The 27,693-nt window shown below is 43.4% G+C and overlaps 2 protein-coding genes across 2 annotated transcripts in view; one reads left to right on the top strand and one right to left on the bottom strand.

Annotated features, from left to right (window-relative positions):
- Window positions 1–686: 686 nt before the first annotated feature.
- Window positions 687–6,650, top strand: LOC121579334 (5-hydroxytryptamine receptor 3A-like). The gene is made up of 9 exons (XM_041893847.2): window positions 687–928; window positions 1,119–1,282; window positions 1,395–1,439; window positions 1,716–1,825; window positions 2,067–2,236; window positions 2,580–2,740; window positions 4,172–4,382; window positions 4,634–4,870; window positions 5,255–6,650. Exons 1-9 carry the CDS (start codon window positions 859–861, stop codon window positions 5,569–5,571), a joined length of 1,485 nt encoding a protein of 494 aa, XP_041749781.2. The 5' UTR covers window positions 687–858; the 3' UTR covers window positions 5,572–6,650.
- A 4,103-nt stretch (window positions 6,651–10,753) lies between these two features.
- The window catches only part of LOC121579333 (zinc finger and BTB domain-containing protein 16-A), a 192,755-nt gene continuing 175,815 nt past the window's right edge, over window positions 10,754–27,693 (bottom strand). The window contains exons 5-7 of the mRNA XM_041893846.2: window positions 25,517–25,687; window positions 17,957–18,127; window positions 10,754–15,999 (exon numbers count right to left, since the gene is read on the bottom strand). Coding sequence (XP_041749780.1) covers window positions 15,770–15,999; window positions 17,957–18,127; window positions 25,517–25,687 — 572 coding nt within the window. The 3' untranslated portion in view covers window positions 10,754–15,769. The remainder of the gene's footprint in view (window positions 16,000–17,956; window positions 18,128–25,516; window positions 25,688–27,693) is intronic.

Genomic DNA, 27,693 nt, shown 5'->3' with positions numbered 1-27,693 from the left:
GACTGAGTTGCTCTTAGTAGCAGCCTATACCCTGTATGCTACATATTTTCAAGTGTTTTTGTGTGCTATTAATGGACATGATTTTTCAATACAGTTTTATCTCTTTAGTTCCCCAAAACATGAAATGTTTAATTGTTGATATATGCAGTAGGCATGTTTTTTAGCCAAAGATGGTGCATGTGTTTTTGCAGCAGTGTGTCTCATATATCCATGTAACATAAACTGTACCAGCAGGATCCTATCACATAATAAAAGTCATTGATTCAATTTCGTTGTAGATTGCAGTACATATTCCCCCAACATAAGCAGTTTAAGACATCAATGAACAAAATGATGTCTAAGATCAGTATCAAATGTCAGTTTGATCTTATTAGTGAGATAAGAGAAAATCGACTTGCACTTAAACTCCCGTATGAAAACCATGCTACCCCACAGTAGGCTTATAAAATACATTGAGGATTCAGTTGGAGGAAAAATGTTGATATGCCACACGAAACTTGATCCATGCACAGACATCTGTTGGCTACACGGTCAGATACTGTAAACTTGTATAGACATGAGTGCTCCGAGTTATCTGCTCAGGACTTGTGATGACATAAGGTAACCTCAGCTGCTTCCAAATCCCCATCATCAAATCCCCGATGGACACACCCTCATGTTCATAGTTACATCAGCTGGCTAAGCCAGCCTCATGCAGAATGAAAACTAATTTAACTAATGCATGATACCGTAGACATTAGACTACAGTGGACACTCCTGAATATGGGTCTCGGCGGCGTCAGTTAACCGCTGCATCTCAAAGCTGAGCGCTGCTCGTTATTGCCAAGCTCAAGGCAGAGAAGTGTAACATTGTGCAGAATGAGAGGTTCAGCACTCTGGACAGCGCTTGTCCTGCTCCTGATACAAGGCACCGCGCCAGCCTGCGGAGGTAAGAAGATGCACATGCAAAATTAAATCCAGATAGGCTGTGGGGTTATTGAAAGAGGTTGTCTGTTTTGGAAGTTGCCATTTTATATAATGCCAGATTTACACAATAATTATTGTATAACCCTCAATGTGTTGCATTTGGTGGATAACATAAGTGGATATGTTGAAACGATGTGTTTTACCTCCCTTAGTCAAGAAACTGGGCAATATTACCGGACGCTTTGCCAATGCCACCTTAGTACGTCTCTCCGAGTACTTGAGTGCTGGGTACAAGAAGGGGGTTCGACCCGTGCGCAACTGGCGAAATTGTACAATGGTGGCCATCGACCTTATGGTGTACTCTATCCTCAGTGTGGTAAGTAGGCCTACTAGTAGAAATCCTGCACTTATTAGAATAGTAGTTCAGGATACTGAGATAGTGTGTAGCCTATGTTGATCTTCACTATTTGCCCTATGTGTTACAACAGGACGAGAAGAACCAGGTTCTGACAACATATGTATGGTACAGGCAGGTAAGACAAATAACTATTTGCAATAAATAGCAAAATAACTTTTTAAACAACGAATTGATTTTGTTGAAAAAATGTTTTCAAGAAATTAAAACATACATAAAAGTTGTAAAAACTACAGTAGAACCCTGTCTATGTCTCACCTTTGGACATTTATCAAACGTATTTTATCAGAGGATCTTACAGTTATAAGCTATTTAACGATACTTATTATTAATTAATTAATTAATTATTAATACTAGACATGCTTACTGCGCTTATGCTATAACTCTGTATCAGGAATGGACAGATGAATTCTTGGTATGGAACCCAGAGGACTTTGATGATGTGAATCAAATATCCATACTGACTGCCAATGTGTGGGTGCCTGACATACTAATCAACGAGTTGTAAGTACTGTGTTTTGTGAACGTTATTGTCGGTGTAGACCAACGCATTTTAGGCCATGCAGTCAAATCTGTCAAATTCTGCATAAAAGTGTATCATTTATCTTTGATTAAGCACTACTAAAGTACAGTAAAGTGTGTGTGTGTAATACGCTGAAATATTAGTTGTCCAGATCAGCCACAAACATATTTATTGCATCTTTTTGCTTTGGTTTGAGTTGTGTTTCCTCCTGTAATCGCTCAGTGTGGATGTGGGAAAGTCTCCGGATATTCCCTATGTGTACGTGACCCATTATGGACTGGTGCGCAACTACAAGCCCATCCAGGTGGTGACAGCCTGCACTCTCAACATCTACAACTTCCCCTTTGACGTCCAGAACTGCAGCCTGACCTTCCAGAGCTGGCTCCATACCCGTAAGACATGTCTTATTTAGTCATTTGGCTATGCATGTGGGAAAAAGCTTTTCAGCTGCACATACTGTAGGCTACAGCACCAGGTAAGAATGCCTTTTTTTCTTTTTTGTAAGGGAGGTGTGGTGGATAAGCTAAGTGTCAGTCACTCGGTCTTAGTCCTCAACATTAATGTATTCTATGCTATCAGTGCCAGATGCTACATAACATTTTCACTCTGCAAAACAAAACAAAATCAAATTTTCCTAGTGCCAGCTGTGGCAGAGGACTGCTGATATGCTCATTTACAGAATTTACATTGATCTGAACCCACTGACCTCTGTCTCCTCCATGTCCATGTCTGTAGTTAATGACATCGACCTCAAGCTGATGAGAAGCGCAGAGGAACTCAAAGTGGACAAGAGTGTCTTCATGAACCAGGGGGAGTGGGAGCTGCTACACGTCCTGTCCAAATACAAACGCTTCAGTCTGGACAACATTGACTCCTATGCCGAGATGAAGTTCAATGTGAGTATACATAACATAATAATTCATTATCTTTTATTTATGTATTCATGACAGGTTTTGGAAATATATTATTTGGCAATGATTGACCTGGTCAAGTAGAAGAATGGTTAGGGTTGCAAAATTCTGGTTGCAAACAACTTTCCCAAAATTCCCAGGTTTTCCAGAAGTCCTGGTTGGAGGATTCTCAGATTTCCAGCTTATTCCCTCCTGATTCCAGGAATCTTCCAACCAGGATTTCTGGAAAACCGAGGAATTTTGGGTAAGTTTTGCAACCCTATGCATGATGATGAGGTAAATGGCAATAGTTAAAATAGTACAATAAAGGGATGGGAAAGATCTCCACAATTGAGTAAGTGCCTACACATGTTAAAATGATATGCAGTATATAATATTTTCAATTACTGTATACAATCATGTTCAATTCAATCATTTAAAGAAAAACTCAACACCCCTGTGCATGTACATAATACCTTAGCGCAATTAATTTATTCAAAACCAACTGAACCTGACAGAAAAGCAAGACATTTAGTAAGAATAGATAAAATATAGAAATATATGAAGATAATAGACCCTTACCTTGACCTCTACCGCAAGAGGCTTTATTAGAAACATAAGATCTTCAGCTGTATTAAATATGTATTGAGAATGGCCGTTTTTCTTATGCGCTATCCAAAGAAAGCAGGCTTGCTTTATGGAAAATTAACAAAAGGATATGAGTGAGGATCTATAGGTCAAAGTGTGATAGAGAGTGCACTCCCACCCCACCTCCCTTTCAGGGTCATTGATAGAATCTGTTGATATATTGTTCTGTCCACGATCAAAACGTTGTTCTGCCAGATATCTGTAACTAGATATGGAAATGCATACTACTTCTTGTTAATTACTGCTCTATTCCCAATGATTTGTTTATTTGTTTATTAGGATCCCCATTAGCTTTTGCAGAAGCAGCAGCTACTCTTCCTGGGGGCCACACACACAAAAAACATGACAAGTAACAAAACACTGATAGACAAGGACAGTCACACACATTTAAAATACAACTATATACAAACAATACAACAACAACAAAAAATGATATGTGTGATCGAGTGTCTGTGTGTGCGCGTCCTCTCACAGTCCCCACCGTTCCATGAGTTGTTGTTTAATCAGTTTTTTAAAGTCAATTTAGCTGTTTTCTTGAGTAAATGGAGATGGAAAGGAGTTCCAATGTGATCATGGCTCTGTATAAAACTGTGCCTTGTTGTGAATTCGTTTTGAACTTGGGGACTGTGAAGAGACCCCTGATGGCGTGTCTTGTGGGGTATGTATGGGTGTCTGAGCTGAATGTTATTTGATTATGCAGACAATCTGGAATTTTCATCACAGTAATATTTCTCATAAAAACAAGAAGAGAAGCAATGAATCTCTCGTCAACCCTATGAATGTCATCAGGTGGTGATCCGACGCAGACCTCTGTTCTACACTGTGAACCTGTTGCTGCCCAGCATCTTCCTGATGGTGATGGACCTGGTGGGCTTCTACCTCCCCCCGGACAGCGGAGAGAGGGTGTCCTTCAAGATCACCCTGCTCCTGGGCTACTCCGTCTTCCTCATCATCGTCTCCGACACGCTGCCCGCCACCGCCATCGGCACGCCGCTCATAGGTGACAAATGCAGCTGGTGCATTAGTGGCTCAGATTTATTAGATGTGTCTGTCATTAAGGATGGGATTGTGAGCTCTATTGCAGTTAAGAATAGGTTGAGGTAGTGGTGAATAACTATTGTTTGTAGGGGCCCTGGTCAAAAGTAGTGCACTACATAGGGAATAGGGTGCCATTTGGGACGTAGCTGTTGTCTTCTAAGGGTATACCTTGTAGTGTGCAGAGGTAAAATCAATCCATCCCTCTCTCTCTAGGTGTATACTTTGTAGTGTGCATGGCTCTGTTGGTGATCAGCCTGACAGAGACAGTGTTGATAGTGCGTCTGGTGCATAAGCAGGACCTGCAGCCCCACGTGCCCCAGTGGCTCAAACACTTGGTGCTGGAGCGGGCCACGGTCCTCCTCTGCATCCGCAACAAGCACAGCCTGTGCTCCATGCTGTCCCAGGACTCCGACCACCTGGGCCATTACAAAGAGAACAACATCAGCCCGGGTAATGTATCTACAGGAGGGTTGGGTAGGAAGAAGAGTATGAGATAAGGAGAAAAAAAGGGAAGGGAGAGGGAAAAGGTGAGCTTTAAGAGGGAATAAATTACATGGGCAGTAGTTATAGTATAAAATGTTCTCTCTCAGCAGTATTCATTGATTTAAAAAATACAGCAGCACTCTATCATAGCGTGAGAGAGAAAAGGATACAAATAGATACATTTAAAGGTTTGTTTTCTCTCTTTGGAAATAATCAATGTCTGTCTTTTTGGGCCAATAAATAAATGTTGCATCCACAAGCACAACACAATATTGGATACTCAAAATACAAGTAAATCATGTTATATGACCCCACTCCACCCACTCTCTCTCTCTGTGTGACCCCTTGCAGCTCTATGTAACCACCACCTTCACCACACCTGCGAGATCGGCCGTGGCGGCGCAGACAGTGTGGAGCAGGGTCTGGGGGGCCTGGTGGTCCTGCCCGTGGTGCGCGACACCACGCAGCCTGTCATGGACAACATCTTGCATGAGATCTCGTCCATCCGCGGCTTCCTGGAGAAGAGGGACGAGTGCCGGGACATTGCCAAGGAGTGGCTGCAGGTGGGCTACATGCTGGACGTGCTGCTCTTCAGGGTCTACTTGGTGGCCATGCTGGCCTACAGCATCACCCTGGGGACCCTCTGGTCTGTGTGGCAGTATGCATGAGCGCCTCACAGTGGAGGAGGGCCTAACGGTAGACATGGAGGGCCGTACTGTGGAGCAGGGCCTGACGGTGGAGGTGGAGGGCCTTACTGTGGAGGAGGGCCTGACGGTGGAGGTGGGGACATAGAGGGCTTACGCATGCCTGATACAAAGAGTTTTATTGAGGTGGATCTGTTCAGTTGAGCCTCATGGTAGAGGTAAAGTAGGGGGTACTTTGAGTCTGAGGTAATTCTTGGGAGTAGAGAGATGAGGGGGAAGATGCATTGGATGATGGTATAAGAGGATATATGGAGTATGCGGAGGAGAGGTAATGCTATTTGGTTGCATTTGCTTTTAAATGGCATCTGTATATTCCAAAATCGAAAGTTGAATATAGTGTTAATATTGTTAATAAATTATAAGAAACATATCACATGCTATTAATCATCATATTTCAATTGATAAAGGTTATTTAATATTGCTAAAGTCACTGCAATACTTGTTCACCTGATGTTCACTCTGATATTACGAAATGTGTGACTATTAATGTGAATTGAATTATGTCCCTTACATGCCTTCAATCAGGTATCCAGCTATTATGATGATACAGACTGGATTCAATCTGATCGTGCTTGTAGACAATAGAGCTTTTAAAGGCAATGTTACCACGTTTGCGCTCTTCGTGGAGATCGCATTCAAGGAAGATGCTGCAGATGTCGGTTCAATTGGAAATTACCTTTAAATGTCAAGCATGCTATAGCACGGTTTGGGATTGAGTCCTGGCCACAGTTTGTTTGAAACTGTTTCCATTGAAATTCCTCAATACAGCCAATGTCCACATTCAGGCAAATGCCAGATGGGCTGGTCCATTTTTTGCCTAGTGGGCCTGTCAAACCTTTTTTACCCCCGCAAAATTATAATTATCTGGCTAATAATGGGGGCCTCTAGGGGGGGGGAAATGGGCAGCTGTGGGGGCCTCAATGAATATAATGGGTCGGTGTGTTAGAAATGCTAGGGCAGATTTCTGGTCCCAGTCCGCCCCTGTCCACATTCAAATGATGGGAGGTGAAAATAAAGCAATTTTCTGCTTTATATTATAATTAGTGTATTATTATTAAATTGCCGGTTAGGGTTTAAGCCATAGAATTGACAAAACACACCACACTAACCTCTGGGTGGCACAGTAGTGCTCTGCACAGCACTAACCATGCACATGCTCCAGTCCAGAGAAGGGATGGGTATTATTAATTCCTCCCAGGGATGGCCTAGACCGCGGACTGACACTAATGTACTAATCATAAAGATTTTGGCCTCACTGGAAATTCGACTCCGCGGGTGTGCCCAGATAGGATAAACGCCATTGACACCCAACATAATTAAAGCCTAAAACCGTTCCACAGTAAATGAGAGCATCAATCCCAATACAATCAATGAGGATCCAGGCTGCAGCAGTTCCTGGGTCTGTGTGGACGACTGACTCTGACCCTTTTAGTTCAGCACTCTGCCTGGCTGGCTGAGGAAAAAAAGACTATGCACTACTCACTCACAAGACAGTTAAAGATGTACTCATAAAACTGGGTTAGGGTTACAGTTGACCATTTTATTCCCCCTGAGTGTTAGTTGAATTTAAACTATAATATATGTTTATCAGTGTGACGCTTGGATTAGAAAATCTCAGAAAATGTCTGATATGTATAAATGGTGTTTTAATGACTCCTACTATCACTGTTCTTTATTCTGGAATTCTAAAACAAAAAAAACAGTAAACATTCCGAAATGGTAATAAAAAACAACACAGGAAATGTTATCAATGAGTATTGCCATAAATGAGCATGACCCCAGGCTTTCAATAGTTTGTCTATTTTTGGAAAAATAATGAAGTAAAACCAGAGAGGGTAGACATCTGACTAGGGCTGCAACATTCCGGTAACTTTCCCAAATTCCCAGGTTTCACTCAAATCCTGTTTGGAGGATTCCGGATTTCCGGATTATTCCCCCCTGACACACCTTGGAATTTTGATAAAGCTACCGGAATTTTTGCATCCCTACATCGGACTGTAGCCTACCATCTTTGGGAAAAGTAATATACTGTAGTACATTAGACCAACACTAGAGGGACCCATTACCAACATTAACCAGTCCTACCCCCATGGAGCTGCAGGAACACACACAGAGCTTCAACAGTCATTTCTACACCAGTTACTAAAAACCATACAACAGGTAAGTTCATAAGACACATCTCCAAATTGCAATGAATCTATGGACCTCTCTTTCTTTTATAAACTCCATGAAGAACATCTACTTTAAATAAACAACTAATTAAAATTCCAGAGATGACGCCAAAACTACAATTACTACTCCACCAACGGATTAAATTATCAAGACTGAAGCCTCAGCATTTTTTGTCATGCATTATAACTTAATTCTATGGACAGTGCACAGAACCGTTTGTTTAATCAGTAACCTTAATCAGTAATCTCAGTAAACCTTTTTAATAATTATCCTCATCCAACACATTCACAAACCACAAAAGTTCAGTGACTACACAAATCATACAAAACTAAGTCTACCATAACAGCAACAACATGAAACACACAGAACAGTTCAGTTACGTGTTGCTCAGGTCGCTTGCTGTATTACAGTAAATTAGCAGGGGCAGCCATGTTGTTTTGCTCTCTCATCTCCGAGGCTGGATCAATGCCTGGGGTGGGGGGAGGCTAAAGCGTACAGGCCAGGTTTAGCTGAGAAAACAATCCCAGGGATTTGGACAAGACCGGTCCCCCTCCATTCAACAGGCCCACTGTCTGAACCCTCTCTATCCATTAGATCATATCTGGGTCAAAGAGCACATAAAGATGGGACCCACAGGCTCCCACACACACAAAGCCCTGCAGCCCCCCCCCCCCCCCCGAGAGGCCATTCACTGGACCCTACTCCATGCTCTCACATGGCCCACAAGGGTCACATGAGCCCAAACAACCAAGGCCCAAAATCCCAACTCTGCTCCGTTTCTAAAACAGAATTGGGATCAAACCGAACTCATGGTGTCCCGTTGATGAAGGAGCATACTCATCAACAGGGGATGTTTCCCCCTCTAGTGTCCTCCTTTCCCTAAATCACCTTAAAACAATTAAGACAGTCCAAGACAGTCCAACTCTCCACTACGACTAGCCACATTGGGTTTGAAATGCAGAGGCCGGTGGTGAGGAAATGAATGGCTAAAGAGAAGTAGCTCATTAGCTGATCCTTCTGAAGGGAGAGGTCAGGGTCTGCATATGCTGCCCAAAGACGGCTGGGAAGGGAGAGGGCTGCCTGCTATAATGGGGAGCCAAAGGAGAACCTCTGGTCTCTTGTTTGTGCCGAAACAGATGGCGAGGTCTCCTGGTTTCATTAACCTGGTTAGGTCAGCTATAAGGAAGCCGATCTTAGAATGTTCCAGATTGAAAGAAGAGCTCTCATCTCTGGGAAAAACAATGATGAGCCCTATTATACAAGTTGCTATAATACTGTACTTGTCTAATAAGCACAGCACTTTGAAATAATAATGTTGACGTGAATATGATGGTGGTTGTTTGGAAAATAAAGACATCTAAGCCTGTGCTGTGATTCCAGGGGTGTATGGAGTGTCTAAGCGAGTTGCTTGTCAGTCTGGTGTGTTGCTGAGGCGTAACGTTGTCTGTCGAGTTGGCCCAACCTTTCAAAGCAAAATGGTTCCAAATAAACACACCCAGAGAGAGAGAGAGAGAGACAGAGACAGAGACAGAGGGGGTGGGGTGGGGGAAGGAAGGAAGGATAGAGGAGAGGAAAACAGAGAGAGCTAGAAAGAGAGAGGGAGAGAGAGAAAGATAGAGGGAAAGATAGAAGTGAGAAATACGAAAGCCCACCAGATAGCTCAGTTTAGTATAATGCCATGTTTGTATCGCTTCCTAGATGCACGGAAAAACTGAACCATTAGTGTCTCGCCCCGTTTCCCCCCTAACAGTAATGGCGTGCACCCTGCATATCTAATGATAGCATTTATTACCTCCATAATGAGAGAGAAATATAGGACATGGTCGCTAGGCAGGCACTGACACAATGCTAACCATTAGCACTTCCATTCGGTTCTATTCCAACAGACTACCGTCTCGGTCAGAAAATACGTATCTGGTCATTCTACATGCAGAACACACCCACCCACGGCTCTACTGTCTGGTAGCTGGTAGATGTTTTAATTCCAGCCACAACACTGGCCATGTCATGTTCTTACTCAAGAGGCTTTTTGCTACAGCTCAACAGCAGGGGGTGCTGCTGTGACCAACAACACAAATGACCTCTTCTGATGCAATATGACATGGCTTCGCATCAGCCTCCTGTAGTGGATCATATATTCTGTGCTACACTTAACAGCCCACTTACACTATATCCAACTGAACTCCTGTAGTGGAAAGCAGCCACAGGGAATAAAGGGACACTAGTAAAAGAAGTGGCAGTGGCAGCATATTACATTTATTTGACTTGATTTAATACCTTCTGCTTGGCAGGGCTTTTCTGGCATTAGGGGACTTAAGTGACTAAAGGCATTTAAGACCTGAGCAGTGAGTACTATGTATTTTCCCCATCACCAGTGTCCTGTAATATAATACTCCCTCTGTAGCTCAACTGATTTATTCAAATCACCATAATTCCAATTCCTCCGGTGCTTTTAAAGAAATTGACAAAAAGGGATGACAGAGGATCAAGACAGATATATTTTTTTGTGCACAGAGAAAAATGGGACTGGTGGAAGGAAAGAAAAGTGTTGAATGAGAAAAGCTGTTGCCTTCAGATGTGAGAGGAGGGGAAGCTGGGGAGAATCTCACGGGGGGACGGTCTATGCATCTTCATTTGTCAGCCAGAGCAACGGTCCTCCCAGTGACTTCATGGTTGTTACCCCTGTTTACAGAGCTGCTTTTGAAGGCCCGGCGGCCAAAGCAACACACGCAGACAGATAGATACACACACTCTCACAAGCACACACACGTAGACAGACAGCCAGACAGAAACACTGTTCTGCATAACAACAACTGCAATACGGCTCTCCAACATTCTGTGTAAATCTGTAATTCATTTTTAGTATATATACAGTATTTAACTGTGGGTTGGCATCTGAAGAGTCCACACAGAGTGTATGAGGAATGGGTCACCCAGAAAGAGAAGGGAAGCACCACATTAGAAAACAGGCAGACAAACTTGAGTCCATTTTTATTTTATTTTTCTAACTGCAGATTGAAGGTATACAACTGAACATTGTTATTTTTCTGAGACTCATAAATAAAAATACAAAAAAATGTTCACTACAAAACAATCTACTGTTAGTAGGATGTAAAAAATATTATCTTTCACTATCGAAGGCACAAAATGTACTTAGTGACAACATGGAGAATAAAACCTGCAGCATTTAAATCTCTTTTATTTCTTTTATTTTTTTTCCCCCACACTCCATCAGAGAAACACTGAAATGTTACAAAAAGATGTGTCTGATCCTACATGGAAAGAAAAAAAACGAAATCAACAGACAGATGCTAGGATCCGTGGCACAACTAACATGGGAAGCAGGGCCACAGACACACAGCTAATCGCTGGAAAAGACAAAAGACCTTTGCAAAGTTCTAATCCAAATTAAATCATTTTTATTCAAATTACAAAAAAAGAGAAACATTTCATTATAATAATTGGGCACCTTCTAAGATCAGGTGCTGAGGTAGACGAAAACGATAACAATTCAAATAATAATAAAAACACTCTTTTCTTAATACAGAGCAACTCGACTGGCACTTGTGCTGTCACAACAAGGAAGAAGGAAACAAAATCACAGACAAGCCAGAGAGAGAGAAAGAGAGAGAAAAGCTTTGTTACATTGCAACCTTTGTAATGCTTGATCCGACAGGAAATTGGTCCTCAGTGCTAATATAAAAAAGACAATGTCTTGGTGCTTTGATACTCACACAGTTTAGTCTAGACCTCAAATGGCACATGCATGGCAACACTGCATGAAATGGCTACTCGTTCTAGAACACCACACTGAAACACAGAGTGCCTACTCCAGGGATGCCATGATTTCGTACGGCTCATCTTTTCATTTTTTTCTTATCTCAAGAGCAAGTACTTCATAACAAACAAGTCGTAATGTTAAGCTGGGGCAACGCTATGGGTTTGACAAGCTGCCAAAGTGGAGGTTGGAAGGACATTAACTGCTCAGCAAACCTGTTGCTGACAGCAAAATATGATTAATGAAAAAACATACTTAGACTTTGATTTCCTAAATGAACAGGCAACAGTCCTTCAGAACAGATTAAAAAAGCAAAATGCATACAATTTTCATGGCCCGTGAATGTTTTATTATCTTTATGTCTTATACTCTCAAGCTCCATAGTCTGTCTTTTTGGGACACTTTTTCTTCCTTGCTTTTTGTGCATAAACGAGTTACATTGCTTTTGGGTGTCAATTACAGATGAAAAATAAAAAAACTAAAAACATCAAAGGTGGTTTCCCCACTACCAATTTTAGGCTAATGCAGCCCTCCAGAACAACTCCTTTTTTATTCTAAATCAGAAATCAGGTCATCTCAAATCGTCATGACATCCCTAGAGTGCTGGAGACACCATTAATTATCTTCTGAAAGTACAGAAACTAAGCAGATATAGATGGACATTTTTGTTTTACAATTTCCATTTTAGGCACAACGATATTACAGAAACATCAGAGTAACATTGAGGGAAGAACTATATCAATGCCAATGTATTTTTTTTTCAACATGTTGAGAGAAAAGTGGCATAGAGCATTGTTTTTATTTTGTGTCTGATCTGATTAGTGAATTTTTCACTAATACACACACGCGCACCCACAGATACACTTTCATTTATGCACACACTCACACAAAAAAAGTATAAAACATTCAGAGAACAATGATAGGAGACTGAATACCTCTAGTTATTTAAGTTTGATGAGATCGTTTCAGGCTCTCTGGCCTGGCACTCTGAATTGGTGACTGAAGTTATTATAGTGGATGAATATTGGACGAGGGAAATCCCTCGGCTCACAGTGTTCGATAATACAATGTACATGCCATTACTTATTTTTTTTGTCACTTCAAGTACAAAAACAAAATGTTGGCAATAAAAGTTGATTGAAAATTGTTAATGACGTGTACTAATTGACCGACGGCAGCATCCCTGCAATTTATTTAGAATTCTATTTTTTTCCACACGCACGTTTATGGCAGATAGATTTAGTCCTTCACCTACAACGCATTGACATCCAGAAAGCAACACTTAGTACTACATATTCACACATACACACGTTAAACATTACCAAAGAGGAGCAAGGCAAACGATTCAAAACCAGAGAAAAAACTAGGTACAAAAAAAAATATATACAAATATTTGCCCTGCTGAAACCCTCGACAAATGGAAAGGGACACTGAATACAAAAATATCACAATTTTGATATATCAAACTGCCTCTGTTGGCTCTTCTTCAGGAATACACTCATTTCGAGATAACTTGTCGACCAAGAGGATCTCTTTTTTCTAACCTTCCTTTTTTCGTTGATTACCACTTGCAGTCCCAATTGTCCAACGCACACTGCATCGCTGCATCGCTGCATATACGACCTGTTCTTGGTGGTTCAGCATTGGTGAACCTTTTTTTTCACATTACAAAACTACAATTCTATTCTCATATTTTCAAGTTTAATGCTTTTTTAAACTCTTAAAATTACTATTACTTCTTCTACTGTGTACATCCCTCTTACCCCATACTTAAGGCTTCAAAATCTCTTCTCTGCTCTTAAGGTTACTGTCAGGGGGGGACTTTAAGAGAAGAATAAACACAAGTTTTATTTTCCCCCATCAATCTTACCATCTCTTACCCTTTATATAAATGTCACTTACACATATGAAAAAAAAATAAGTCAACACTTGAAAGCATGAGATGAAGTTGCAATGATGCAAAACACAAACACACAAAATAATGTGCTTTTACAAAAATGAAAACAAAACAACTTAGAGGTAGCTTTTATAAGAATGACCAAACCCACCAGCTCTTCAACAAGCAGGGTTAATAAAAAAATACCAAGTTTGGTAACAATAATGCACAAAAATACACAACAATAAAAATCTATTTTCACCGTGGAACTCATTTCTGCGTACACATTGCTTTATCACATCTCCCTCGCGCAATAACGCGGCTTTCGGACACACGCTGAAAACAAAGTAAGAAAATGTACAAAATTAAACAAAAAAACAAATAAGGGAACTAAAAACAAACACATGAGGTCACAAAAAACGAGGTAATTCAAGTACAATGTGCTGAGATAAATCAAGATATAATAGCAAACAGAGACAAAGCGAAGAAACAAAACCATATATTAAGAGTTGATTTATTCTGTCTTCTTACTGGTCGCCCCCTGGGCTGGGCAGGCCATGTCTCTTCCAATCACTTTAGTCCCCCATCCCCCTCCCCTGCTAATAATTGAGTGTGATTACCCCCGGTAACACTGAACTGACAGTGGTGCTCATAATACCTTCATCATGCTGCCATATGAACAGGTTATGACAACTTATTTTATTGATATAGCACTATTACAATTTTATGAAACAAATTTCCACCTGGCATCACATTCATGGTTATACGCGTCATAACAGTACATATGACCTGTTATAACAAGTGCCATATCTCCTTATAATCGCATCATGAAGGCCTTACGACCACCCCTCGGAGGTGTTACTGGTGCTACCCCTCCACGTCACAGCGCCCTACCGCAATCCACAGCAGCCTTTGTCATTTTGGTCTCCCTCACCATGGCATATAGAGATTATGAGATTATTAATGTGAGAAAATAGTTAATGTTATGAGTCAGACCATGTGCTACATTTTAGTGTGCTACATTTATATTAATATAAATCCAGTATCTATAGCGGAAAGAAATTAGACATCTCCAGTTAATGCTGTATAGAGAATAACGGTTTAAGAGATAACAGAGCAGCGGCTTCGCAGCGAGCTACCCCTCAAAAATATATCTGATAGAAACATCAAACAGAGACTGTCGTCGTAATATGTATTTACCTGTGCAATGAAGCTATGATAAACCATGATGCGGAGCCAAAGATAAGGAGAAGAAAAAATGGACAGTCATGGTTCGACTCCCGAGAGGCTCCGGCGAAACCAGACCAATGGCCTCAGCCGTTTTCAGCTCTCATCCAACAGAACCCCGGAAGCTCACCGGAAAGAGGAGATTTCCGATATGGGAATATCATCCTCCGTTCATCTCCCTTGCTGAACAAAAGATAACCCTCTGCGTGGGTACAGAGGTGTTGTGCCCCAATCCAATTCAACTTTGCTTATGTTGAATTGTACATGGTGCTATTTTGTCTTAGTTCTGGCTGACATGTGAAGCATGAGCCGGCCTTTAGGCTCTGATTCTCGGCGGCTATCTGAATGACACTACACCACTGTAGGGGCTCTAAGTGCTCTGTGCCACCAGGTCTGAAGACGCCATTTTGGAGCACTCTGGTAAACAATGGGATGGGTAGTAGGGGTCAACTTTGAGATGTTCCTCAAGCAGAACATGACTTGGTGTCCAGTCTAATCCAATCAAATCAGGAAGGGTTCTGTAGTATCAGGTAATGAGAGGATTGACCCACCAAGTTACAGTAGGATACAATCCCATACCAGAAAAGGTGAGGGTGTCAAAACTACATTTAGGGATGGCCAGTGGTCTAAATGATGGGGATGTGTGGGTTCACATAACCTTTAAGAATAATTTTAGTTCAGTTTCAGGTGTGGCTTGGGTGACATCTCTCGAGTCTGTGGGTAGAATTAAGGACAACAAACTCCATTGATGCAGGTCCATCGATGAGGGTACACCCATGGGTTCTGCATTAGGCAATTTGAAAACAACTCGAAACAAAACGTATATGGATGTACTTAACAACATGTGACTTTGAAGGGGCAATGTCCTCTCGGTCAGAACTGCAGTCTTCCTCTGCCTAGCCCTTTTCCTCCCTCTGTCATTCACTCTCTTTGCATTAGAAAATCGCCTGTGCTTCCGTCTCGTGGATTTCCTCGCTTGACTTCTTTGCCACAGGCCTCGTTCTCCTCCTACTCCTCCTCCTCCTCTCACTCCCTTCTCCACTTCCTCTTCCTTCCTACGCCCCCCTCCTCCACCCGCCCTCCTTCCCCCCGGCTGTTGTCTGGTGGCCTCAGACGTAGCAGAGGTACAGGTAGGTCTTCTCTATCCTCCAGTCCGGGGGGATGTCTTCGGGCCTGTGGCCCTTCATGTGCTTCTGCATGGCTGAGAGGCTGGGGCAGTACTCCAGGCAGATGGTGCATTGGTAGGGCGAGGCGCCATTGTGGGTGCGCAGGTGTTTTATCATGGCCGAGTAGTCCCTGGATCGCTGGTGGCACAGCTTGCACTCAAACGGCTTCTCACCTGGAGGGGGTGACAACAACAACATCGGACATGTCAACAACAACAACATCAGGCTGAGGAAGGGAACTCTATATGACACATTATACAGTCAGTCGATCCTACATTTACAAGGCAAACCTGACAGATAAGATCAGGCTGTCAAGGTGTGACCACCTGTAGCAGATTATAGTATCAACTTTCTTTTAGTGCTTCCTCACTATTGCGTGCCAATGCTAGCAGGAAGGGGGCATCTAGTGGTCTCAATTAGCAATGACTATCATGTCTATAAAATACCCATGGCCAAATTGAAATCTGCATGTGGATAATGGTATTTCATATAGTGCAGCTGCGCAGCAATGGCTTTAGAATCAATCTCTCAACTGCCCCTATAATGTGCTTTATAAACTAAACCCCACCTATCCAGTTACACTGACGTATACTTGGCACATCTAATGTCTAACATCAAATCACCAATAGGACCTATGCCATTTTGGAACATCAAATCACAACTTACATTTTATTACATCTGATTCTCGACTGTTCCAAAGCAGCTACATTCCAGTGCATGTGATATTCAGGACCACGCCCCTCCTGAACGTGTAAATGATTAGAGGGATGGCTAGGAATAATCCCCGGCGCTCAATCCGACAGGCGCAAATTAGACATGTAAATGCCGACCTTTACCAATGGCATTTGAAATGAGGTGTTGGATGTGATCGGGGCTGTGAATGATACCGACACTCACACCACGTTACAGAGAGAGAGGCATCTCGTTGCTGGATGCCGATGGATATCTCTGATGTGTCCCTGCATCTATTCCTATATATTTTTTCGAAGCGTCGAACCTGGCCAAACTTGACCTGTGGGAAGGGGGTCAGGGTTGTGTTTACCTGCCTACGCAAATAGCCATGCCAAGAAGATGGTGATTACAGTGCGTGTTGACTGCCGAGGCCCCACGTGCCAGCAGTGTATACAATAACCACACTGTAAACAGGGTCGCCTCAGATAATTGGGCACTAATGAATTGCAAATGGGAACCAGTATTGATCCGCCATTGACAGGTGGGACTCGGGGAGGGGGGAAGGAGGGGGGAGGTTGCCAATGTCGATGATTCATCAAGCGGCCCCCTTTTGTGCGCGGTGGCCTTTGACTGTCAGCTTGTCACTTGCTCTTGTTATCTCCAGTGCGCTTTGGCTCACCGCGAATTAAGGCCCCTGGCCCCACAAAAGGGGAAAGGGGGGGGGGGCAATTATTTGACAGGCTGTCTTGATAGTGCGGCTTAACAGCTGGCTTATTGAATGGGAGACAGGGGAGGAGTGTTGGTTGAAGCAGGTAAAACCTTGGCTCAACAGCAGACCTGGGATACTAGGTGGTGTGTGTCCCTCATGGCACACTGACTCACAGCACATGCCCCTAATCCTCATGTCTGGGGACGTAAATCACGAGAGTGACAAGTGCCAGCGGCTGATTGACACCTTTATGGAGCTGTAAAGGCCTGGGATCAATATGGTGGCTCCTCCGCAAGCCTCTGTTTACTGGCCCTTGGAATCATTCATAAAAACAGTCTGTGTACAGTATGCTTTGTAAAATGAGCAATCTATTGCGCACATTGCTCCCAGCCCATCTTAATGCCCAGTATAAAACTATTGAACACTTGTCATACACTTCCCCTTCTTCTGTGTTACAACACTGAATTCAATCTGTTATGGAGCCGAGCTGGATCTCCAGTGAGTTAACTAGTCTCCAGAGGGAACTGTACTGTTAGAAACTATTAGCATGGTACACTAACCCTTTTACTCTATTTGTTGTACAAGCCATGAAAGCTTGTACAATTTTCCCACTGTAACAGAGCTGATATTTTCCCAGTGTAACAGAGCTGATATTTTCCCAGTGTACCAGAGTTAACATTTTCCCAGTTTAACGGAGTTTACATATATCCGGTGATTTTCCCGTCCATTGTGATTCTAATGATGCATACCTGTGTGCACACGGTAGTGGGTCTCCAGCTGGTGCTTGAGGCTGAACCTCTTACCACAGCCGTTACATTCATAGGGCTTTTCCCCGGTGTGGATGCGCTTGTGGCCCTTTAGAGTGTTCTCGTCACGGAAGCAGCTCCCGCAGAACTCGCACTCATACGGATGGTCACCTGCTGAACAAGGGGACAACACAGACTCCCTTTATAACAATTGAACATAATTCCAAAGATATTTCTCCTACAATATTTGATCATGTTTGATTGAGTTGCAGTCCTTCATGTAATAACTAAGATAGAGAGACACAGAAAATAAATAAAAGGGAACAACCAAATTGGAGTGCACTCACAGCTTTGTGTTACAGTTGCAAATATACAAACATAACAGAGGTCATACAGAAAGAAAGCTATAGAAGTACAAGTGTGTTTCTATTTAATGAGAAGATGAATATTACGTGACAAAGACTAGAATAGGTTCGCAATCACACTGAGCTATCGGGGACAACATTCTAACATCATTTGTAAAAACACTTGTTCCAGTCCACTCAAGTTCTCCCTTTTTGTAGGTCAAGTTAGAGCACTGTACCCTTGCCACCCTGGGGACACTCGTGTAATGGATATTTAGATGTCAATAATCAGGGATATTATGATATGCGGAGGCTCTCTCCAACACTCGGTGACTAATTGCTTTCCTGTGTCTGACTAGCAGCTGCTCATAGATCATTCGCACCCCGGTACAGATGCGCCATGCTGCCAGGCGTGTAATGTTCTCGATATTTAATGCATTTCACTCCACCGCTGAAGGTTTAAGTCATCGCCAATGACCTACGCGTTTCATTATCTAGCTGTCCGAGAGGCACCGTGCCAGGGAATAAATTGCATTTCTCGTTATGTACTGTCATGCTCGGGCACCCATCACCCCCGTCAAGAGACAATGTCAATTTCCTCTGGCACGTATTTTCGTTGGAGAGAGATGCGCCTTAAATGCTATTCACATTTGGACGCGGCGGCTGTTTGGGGTGATGCGACGCCCGGCGAGTTTGACGCTTTCTGGTTGGGGGGAGGGCAGGGATAAAAAGAGAGCGAGAAAAAAAGATATATAGAGAAAGAGAGGGAGAGACTGAGGGAGAATCAAGAGTGGAGGGATGAGGAGGGAAGGGGGGAGGGGAAAAATCTATAAAAGTGACAGTCTTTATTTGTTTGCATGAAGTTATCAGTGGCTCCCGCTGTAAGACATTGTGCTCTTTTCTAGCGTTTCAGCCACTGCAGAGATCACAATCCATGACAGAGCACGGCGGAGCCCACACGACGCTACAGGAATAGTAATGGAGCTGAGATTCACCTGCCTTTAATTAGGAGCAGGCTGAGCCCCAATCAGACAGATCTGGAGGAGAGCATGCTAATGCTCAGTGCACAGACTATGGAAGGTTACTTACCTTCAAATTCACACAGACAATGTGTTATAACACATACTATATATATATATATATATATATATATATAAAACTAACAAAATGTCATTCTTATTATCAGGGAGGGGACTTCATTGCTTCCTTATGCAAAAAGTCAATGTTTGACTTTAACAAATGTAAGACAATGCCATAATCACATTGTGCTGCAATCCAAAGGCCAGGCAGGACTTCATTTAGTCAGAAATACATTACGCTCCCAGGCACTGGAGATACAGCATCGTAAATCAGAAGGCTTTCACTATCTCTCTCGCTCTGTCCCTCTCTCTCTCTCCCCTCCCTCCTTTCCCTTTTCCTTCTCTCACTCCATCTCTCCCCCCTCCCTCCCTCCCTCCCACTTTTTTCCCCTCCCACAACTCTTTATATCGCCGTCTCTCTCACTGCACCGCTCTGCTGCTCCCCCTTCTCTCTCCCTTTCTCTCTCTGTGTCTGTCAGACAGACACAGTGCCTGCTGGGGTCTAATGACAGCGAGGGGGCACAGATGAGGACCCAGCACACTGAGGCAGAACAGTGGACTAGGAGTGGACCCTTGGGTACCCTGGGTGCTGCCACCTGCGTTTCCATGCCCCCTGGGGGTGTACCTGCTGCCTCAACCCCCATGCCCCCACCCCACTTCAGTCTATCCCCACTCCCCCAGGTGCTGGCGTGAGCGCCGTGTGCCCGTAGGCACCGAGGGCTGGTTCATTATGCGATAAGCGTCGGTAAATCAGGGGGCTCTGTCACTGCCAGGGCCCTCTCTCTCCCTCTATCTATCGTTCTCTCTCTCTCTCTCTCTAGCCTGACGCTATCAAACACAGCTGCGAACACAAAACACTCCGCCACAGACGGCAAATGGGCTCAGAGTTAAAATACACAAGCGACCGTCGCACAACAACGGAATATTAACGAGGGACCGGGGCGCGCGTCTGCAAGCGCAGAGGGGAGGGAGGACGGAGGAGGCCGCCATCATTATGAGGCCCCATTGTACAACAGTGTGTCCAGGTGTGTGTGCCTGTGTGTGTGCAGCCTCTCTTTTGAGGAACAGAGATGAAACGAGAGAGGGGAAGAAAGAGGGAGAGGGATAGATAGAATGTGTCAGATAGAGAACAAAAATGGGGATTACAGATGAATAGAGAGACAGAGTGGAAGAAGTGAGAGGGAAACAGACTGTGGGGTTAGCGTAACCTTCTCCAGGGAATAAATAAATGGGAGATTGATACACTGTAATAAGCTAAATTAAATCTGTTGCCTCGCTCTGTCATCAATATTGAACCAATGTCAAACAGAGGGCGACATCAGCGAAGCTGCTTTCCAAAGCTATCGGTCTACCGAAACAATGATCTATCAAGCATGCGTATATTGTGTATATTGTACTTGCTCTAGCTATTGTGCTTGCAGCTGTGAGATAGAAAGTATTCCTACCCTTTGACTTATTCCCCATTTCATGTGGTACAGCCTGAATTCAAAATGTATTAAATATTTATTTTTCTCTCACCCATCTACACACAATACACCATAATGACAGTGAAAAACATGTTTTTAGAAATGTTTGTACATTTATTGACAATGAAATACATAAATACAGTATCTAACTTACATAAGTATTCACACTCCTTTCCTATGACACTCCAAATTGAGCTTAGGTGCATCCAATTTCCTTTGATCATCCTTGAGATGTCACAACAACTTGATTGGAGTCCACCTGTGGCCAATTCAATTGTTTGGACATGATTTAGAAAGAAACACACCTGTCTACATACGGTCCCACAGTTGACAGTGCATGTCAGAGCAGAAACTATACCATGAATTCCAAGTATCTGTCTGTAGATCTCCGAGATAAAATTGTGATGAGGCATATACAGTGGGGGAAAAAAGTATTTAGTCAGCCACCAATTGTGCAAGTTCTCCCACTTAAAAAGATGAGAGAGGCCTGTAATTTTCATCATAGGTACACGTCAACTATGACAGACAAAATGAGAAAAAAAATTCCAGAAAAAAAAATTGTAGGATTTTTAATGAATTTATTTGCAAATTATGGTGGAAAATAAGTATTTGGTCAATAACAAAAGTTTCTCAATACTTTGTTATGTACCCTTTGTTGGCAATGACACAGGTCAAACGTTTTCTGTAAGTCTTCACAAGGCTTTCACACACTGTTGCTGGTATTTTGGCCCAATCCTCCATGCAGATCTCCTCTAGAGCAGTGATGTTTTGGGGCTGTCGCTGGGCAACACGGACTTTCAACTCCCTCCAAAGATTTTCTATGGGGTTGAGATCTGGAGACTGGCTAGGCCACTCCAGGACCTTGAAATGCTTCTTACGAAGCCACTCCTTCGTTGCCCGGGCGGTGTGTTTGGGATCATTGTCATGCTGAAAGACCCAGCCATGTTTCATCTTCAATGCCCTTGCTGATGGAAGGAGGTTTTCACTCAAAATCTCACGATACATGGCCCCATTCATTCTTTCCTTTACACGGATCAGTCGTCCTGGTCCTTTTGCAGAAAAACAGACCCAAAGCATGATGTTTCCACCCCCATGCTTCACAGTAGGTATGGTGTTCTTTGGATGCAACTCAGCATTCTTTGTCCTCCAAACACGACGAGTTGAGTTTTTACCAAAAAGTTATATTTTGGTTTCATCTGACCATATGACATTCTCCCAATCCTCTTCTGGATCATCCAAATGCACTCTAGCAAACTTCAGACTGGCCTGGACATGTACTGGCTTAAGCAGGGGGACACATCTGGCACTGCAGGATTTGAGTCCCTGGCGGCGTAGTGTGTTACTGATGGTAGGCTTTGTTACTTTGGTCCCAGCTCTCTGCAGGTCATTCACTAGGTCCCCCCGTGTGGTTCTGGGATTTTTGCTCACCGTTCTTGTGATCATTTTGACCCCACGGGGTGAGATCTTGCGTGGAACCCCGGATCGAGGGAGATTATCAGTGGTCTTGCATGTCTTCCATTTCCTAATAATTGCTCCCACAGTTGATTTCTTCAAACCAAGCTGCTTACCTATTGCAGATTCAGTCTTCCCAGCCTGGTGCAGGTCTAGAATTTTGTTTCTGGTGTCCTTTGACAGCTCTTTGGTCTTGGCCATAGTGGTGTTTGGAGTGTGACTGTTTGAGGTTGTGGACAGGTGTCTTTTATACTGATAACAAGTTCAAACAGGTGCCATTAATACAGGTAACGAGTGGAGGACAGAGGAGCCTATTAAAGAAGAAGTTACAGGTCTGTGATAGCCAGAAATCTTGCTTGTTTGTAGGTGACCAAATACTTATTTTCCACCATAATTTGCAAATAAATTCATTAAAAATCCTACAATTTTTTTTTCTGGAATTTTTTTTCTCATTTTGTCTGTCATAGTTGACGTGTACCTATGATGAAAATTACAGGCCTCTCTCATCTTTTTAAGTGGGAGAACTTGCACAATTGGTGGCTGACTAAATACTTTTTTCCCCCACTGTATCTGGGGAAGGGTATACAACAATTTCTAGAGTGTTGAAAGTTTCCAAGAGCACAATGGTCTCCATCATTGGGTAATGGAAAGAAATATGGAACTTCCCAGAATCTGCCTAGAGCTGGCCGTACGACCAAACTGAGCAACCGGGAAAGAAGGACCTTGGTCAGGGAGGTGACCAAGAACCCAATGACCAGTCTGACAGAACGACAGAGTTCCTTGGCTGAGATGAGAGAACCTGCCAGAAGGACAACCATCTCTGAAGCACTCCACCAATCAGGCCTTTATGGTAGAGTGGCCAGACGGAAGTCACTCCTCAGTAAAAGCCACATGACAGCCCGCTTGGAGTTTGCCAAAAGGCACGTAAAGGACGCTCAGACCATGAGAAACAAGATTCTCTGGTCTGATGAAACCAAGATTGCATCATGCTGTCGGGATGTTTTTCAGCGGCAGGGACTGGGAGACTAGTCAGAATCGAGGGAAAGATGAACGGAGCAAAGTACAGAGATGAAAACCTGCTCCAGAGCGCTCAGGACCTCAGACTAGGGCGAAGATTCACCTTCCAACAGGACAACGACCCTAAGCACATAGCCAAGACAACGCAGGAGTGGCTTCGGAACAAGTCTCTGAATGTCCTTGAGTGGTCCAGCCAGAGCCCGGACTTGAACCCGATCGAACATATCTGGAGAGACCTGAAAATAGCTGAGCAGAGACATTCCCCATCCAACTTGACAGAGCTTGAGAGGATCTGCAGAGAAGAATAGGAGAAACTCCGCAAATACAGGTGTGCCAAGCTTATAGCTCCCTACCCAAGAAGACTCGAGGCTGTAATCGCTGCCAAAGGTGCTTCAACAAAGTACTGAGTAAAGGGTCTGAATACGTACGTAAATGTAAATTTCTGTTTTTTATTTTTTATACATTTGCAAAAATGTATAAAAACCTGTTTTTGCTTTGTCCTTACAGGGTATTGTGTGTAGATTGATGAAGAACAATTTAATCCATTTTAGAATAAGGCTGTAACGTAACAAAATGTGGAAAAAGTCAAGGGGTCTGAATACTTTCCTAATGCACTGTATACGTCATTGGTCCTCTCCCGAGGTTTGGCGCGAAAGCAGAGTAGCAGACGCGGAAGTACAGTATACAGGACCACCTCATCTTGTCAGTCGCACTAAATCACTGCACCTCGGCTTGTAAATAAGCTGGCTGCGCTCATCTCGCCGCCTTCGTTTCAAATATTTATCTGTGAGCCAGTGAGCTAGATCAGCTCTGACAGAGAGACTGTTATTTAAGGTCGCAGACAGACGGCGGAGGATAGAGGGAAAAAAAAGGGAAGATGAGAGTGTCTATCCTTTGCAAGCGAAATAGGATTCATTTCCATGTTCTCATATTCTGTCACAGTAACAGGGGCTTCTCCCTAAATCACCTCATCCACCAGGCACTCTCTCCAGCCTCGTCCTTCTCACAACAGACAGTATTAACATGGCCTTTCCTCACCAACGAGCCAGCCTGGAGGTATATAGCAGCTCCGTTTGATCATGGTATGAATTTATTCAGCAAATGACCAGATCTCTCTGTTTATTCAGCCAGCCATGCAAATAGTAGACTGGCCTACTAGGAAACACTAAATGTGTTTTAGAGCCGGGATTACACAATTCCTTCTAGGAAGAAACATTGTAGTGAGTTAGATAATAGGCAACCATGTTCAGGAGCCAGAGCCATGAGCATGATGTGGTGAGACACGTGTTGTTGCCCTGCAGGGCTCTAGAGTTTAAACTGATGCTAGACTACTGAGACATCGCCACTTGTCGAATATACTGTCACCCATGTCTGTCAACGGGACAATCCATCACGTCATCATAAGAAATATGGATTCCTTTACAGCTGTTGACCTAAGGGTACTGTGTTGACAACCTTTTCCCTGTCAGTCTTTAGCAGGTCTATGTGTAGTTTTCACTGGTTGCCACAACATTGCAAAATTATGTTGTCACAGCGTAAGTGTAATTATTACCTCACAAATTGCCTAATGTGATGACCAACCTTCTCACAATCTATCTGCAACGTTGTGACAACGTCATATGTTAGTAGGGTAGTCAGAGGTGTTTGAGTTTACTGGTTAGTGTGAGAGAACATGAGTAGCCTATTGGAGTGTGTCCTAGTCCACTAGGATAGAGGGGGAGTTCACATACACTACATGACCAAAAGTATGTGGACACCTGCTCGTCGACCATCTCATTCCAAATTCATGGGCATTAATATGGAGTTGGTCCCCCCTTTGTTGCTATAACAGCCTCCACTCTTCTGGGATGGCTTTCCACATCGCGGCTGAGCCGTTGTTGCTCCTAGACGTTTCCACTTCACAATAACAGCACTTACAGTTGACCGGGGCAGCTCTAGCAAGGCAGAAATTTGATGAACTGACTTGTTGGAAAGGTGGGTTCCTATGACGGTACGACGTTGAAAGTCACTAAGCTCTTCAGTTAGGCCATTCTACTGCCAATGTTTGTCTATGGAGATTGCATGGTGGTGTGCTCGATTTTATACACCTGTCAGCAACAGGTGTGGCTGAAATAGCCAAATCCACTAATTAGAAGGGGTGTCCACATACTTTTGTATATATAGTGTAGCTGCTCCTAGATGGTATGCGTCGCCACTGCCACTGACCTGTGTGCGAGCGAAGGTGGCGTTTGAGTGCCGTGTGGCTGGGGAAGGTGCGGTTGCACTCGCTGCAGATGTAGCTGCGCACACCGGCGTGGACCTCCATGTGCTGCTGCAGCGCCGGCTGCGCCTGGAAGCGCTTCCCACACAGCAGGCAGAAGATGGCCATGTCCGAGCCTAATGGAGAGAGAGAGAGAGAGGACAAGGTAAGCTTTCTTTTCTCATTTAGTCTGGTTTGTATCTTCAATTGAGCAGGAGATAATGTTGAGAAGAAATCTGACAAAATATAACATGTTGACAGTCATGTAGTGAAATTACAGATAATTCCTGGCCCTAGTCCTGAATAAAGACTATTTTCATCTCTTTGTTCTATGGATATTCAACATTCTTGTTCATTGTACAATGATGCACATTTCTTGAGATCTGTCAGATCTTTTATAAGGAAATACGTATCCTAAACCAAACGAGGTCTCGGTCATTGTAAAACGCCACTGGGAAAAGCACACAGGCTTGAACATTGCAACTGTGATCCTTTACCACAAGAGGTCAGCACCAAGATGAGCGCAATGACAAATGATGTGAGCAGTGTGACATCAGACAGGCTAAGGACTGTTTTAGCATACAGGGAACCGTCAACACAATGGGATGGACACTTTAATATGGCTAAGGCCTTCATAAAACAAACTGAGGCTAAGTTTTCAAAATCTATATTCTAAGCACATAAAAAGGTATAAAGATGTGCTTTATACTTCAATTGAGTCTCGAGCCCAACAAGTAGTGTTAATTTTTCTCCAGCAGAGATATACAGTCACACACAGGAATACAGCGCGCGGCACACACACACACACACACACACACACACACACACACACATTTCAATTACTAGACTGGGGAAAACTCTGGGGAAAGAGTGAGTGTTTAGAGCTCAGCTTCTATTTCATCAGTCAATAACGCATCTTTGGGGCAAAGCTGCCACTAATTTAAAAATCTATGAGGAGAGGCGGACTCATGTTCATAAACACACGAGGGAGACCCAGAGACAGCCCTCCCCCTGGATCAATCACTGTCTCCCCTCCACACCCAGGAGAGAACGAGAGGGAGAGAGGGAGGAAGAGAAAGAGAAAGAGAGAGGGAGGGGAAGAGAAGAGGAGACAGAGATGAGGAAAAGGTAGTGAGAGGAAAAATCAAGCAACCATGTGAGCGGTGAAGAGAGCAATGGGGTAGAGGGAGAGAGAGAACAGAGGGAGAGCGAGGTAAAAAAACAACAACAACAAGATGAGACAAAACGGGGCCTGTCCTTAAATCTTCTGACAGTGAGGCTGTAACGGTGCTTCTGTGCAAATAAATACTGGCAAGACTCCCTTCTGGCTTTCTCTAGCACTGTTTCTTTAGCTTTTTTTCTCCCCCACAACATCTTCTCCTCCCTCTTATTTTATCAATGAAAAGGGGGTCATTGATTAGGGCCAATTTTCAATGGAATCCCTCCAGGACTTGAGGCATTTAAGGTGGCTTGATTGACAAGCATTCCTCTCTCCCTCTAATGTAACAATACAGGGTGCTCTGGAGACAGCACAGTGGACAGAGCATGCCCACTACCTCAGGGCTACCACACAAACAATTAACGTCCAGTTGAGAAATGAAAATGGTTTGAGTAGTTTTGGGGGCAAACAGAAACATGGGAAATTGAGGGAATAAGAGAGGTGGAAGGGAGAAAGCGAGAGAGAGAGAGAGAGAGAGAGAGAGAGAGAGAGAGAGAGAGGGAGAGAGAGAGAGAAGGAAGTAGGGGGAAGGGAGAGAGCGAGATTGAGAAAGAGAGAGGGAGAAAGGAGGAGAGGACAACTGCAGGAATGTAAGATCTTAGCAGGCCTTTGACCTAGGTCTGGGATGAGGTGAGGTCTGGACATGCTAGAAGGAAACACTAAACCTCTACGCTGAATGGAGCTCCCATTTAACCCCACCAGATCTGGGTTGAACTACTATTCAAAATAATGTATAATACTTTAGATGTGCTCGATTGAGCTTACCCGTTGCAATGGAACCAATAAAATGTCCCAAAAGTACAACCACCCAACCTAGCAGGTTTAAGCAAACGCTCAAAGTATTTGACATTTTTGGAATACTACTTGAACCCAGGTCTGAACCCACTTCTCCCATTTTAATGTGCAACTACTACTACTAGGAGG

This window comes from Coregonus clupeaformis, chromosome 13 (genome assembly GCF_020615455.1).
Source record: "Coregonus clupeaformis isolate EN_2021a chromosome 13, ASM2061545v1, whole genome shotgun sequence".
Taxonomy (NCBI): domain Eukaryota; kingdom Metazoa; phylum Chordata; class Actinopteri; order Salmoniformes; family Salmonidae; genus Coregonus; species Coregonus clupeaformis.
This window is presented reverse-complemented; position numbering and strand designations above follow the sequence as displayed.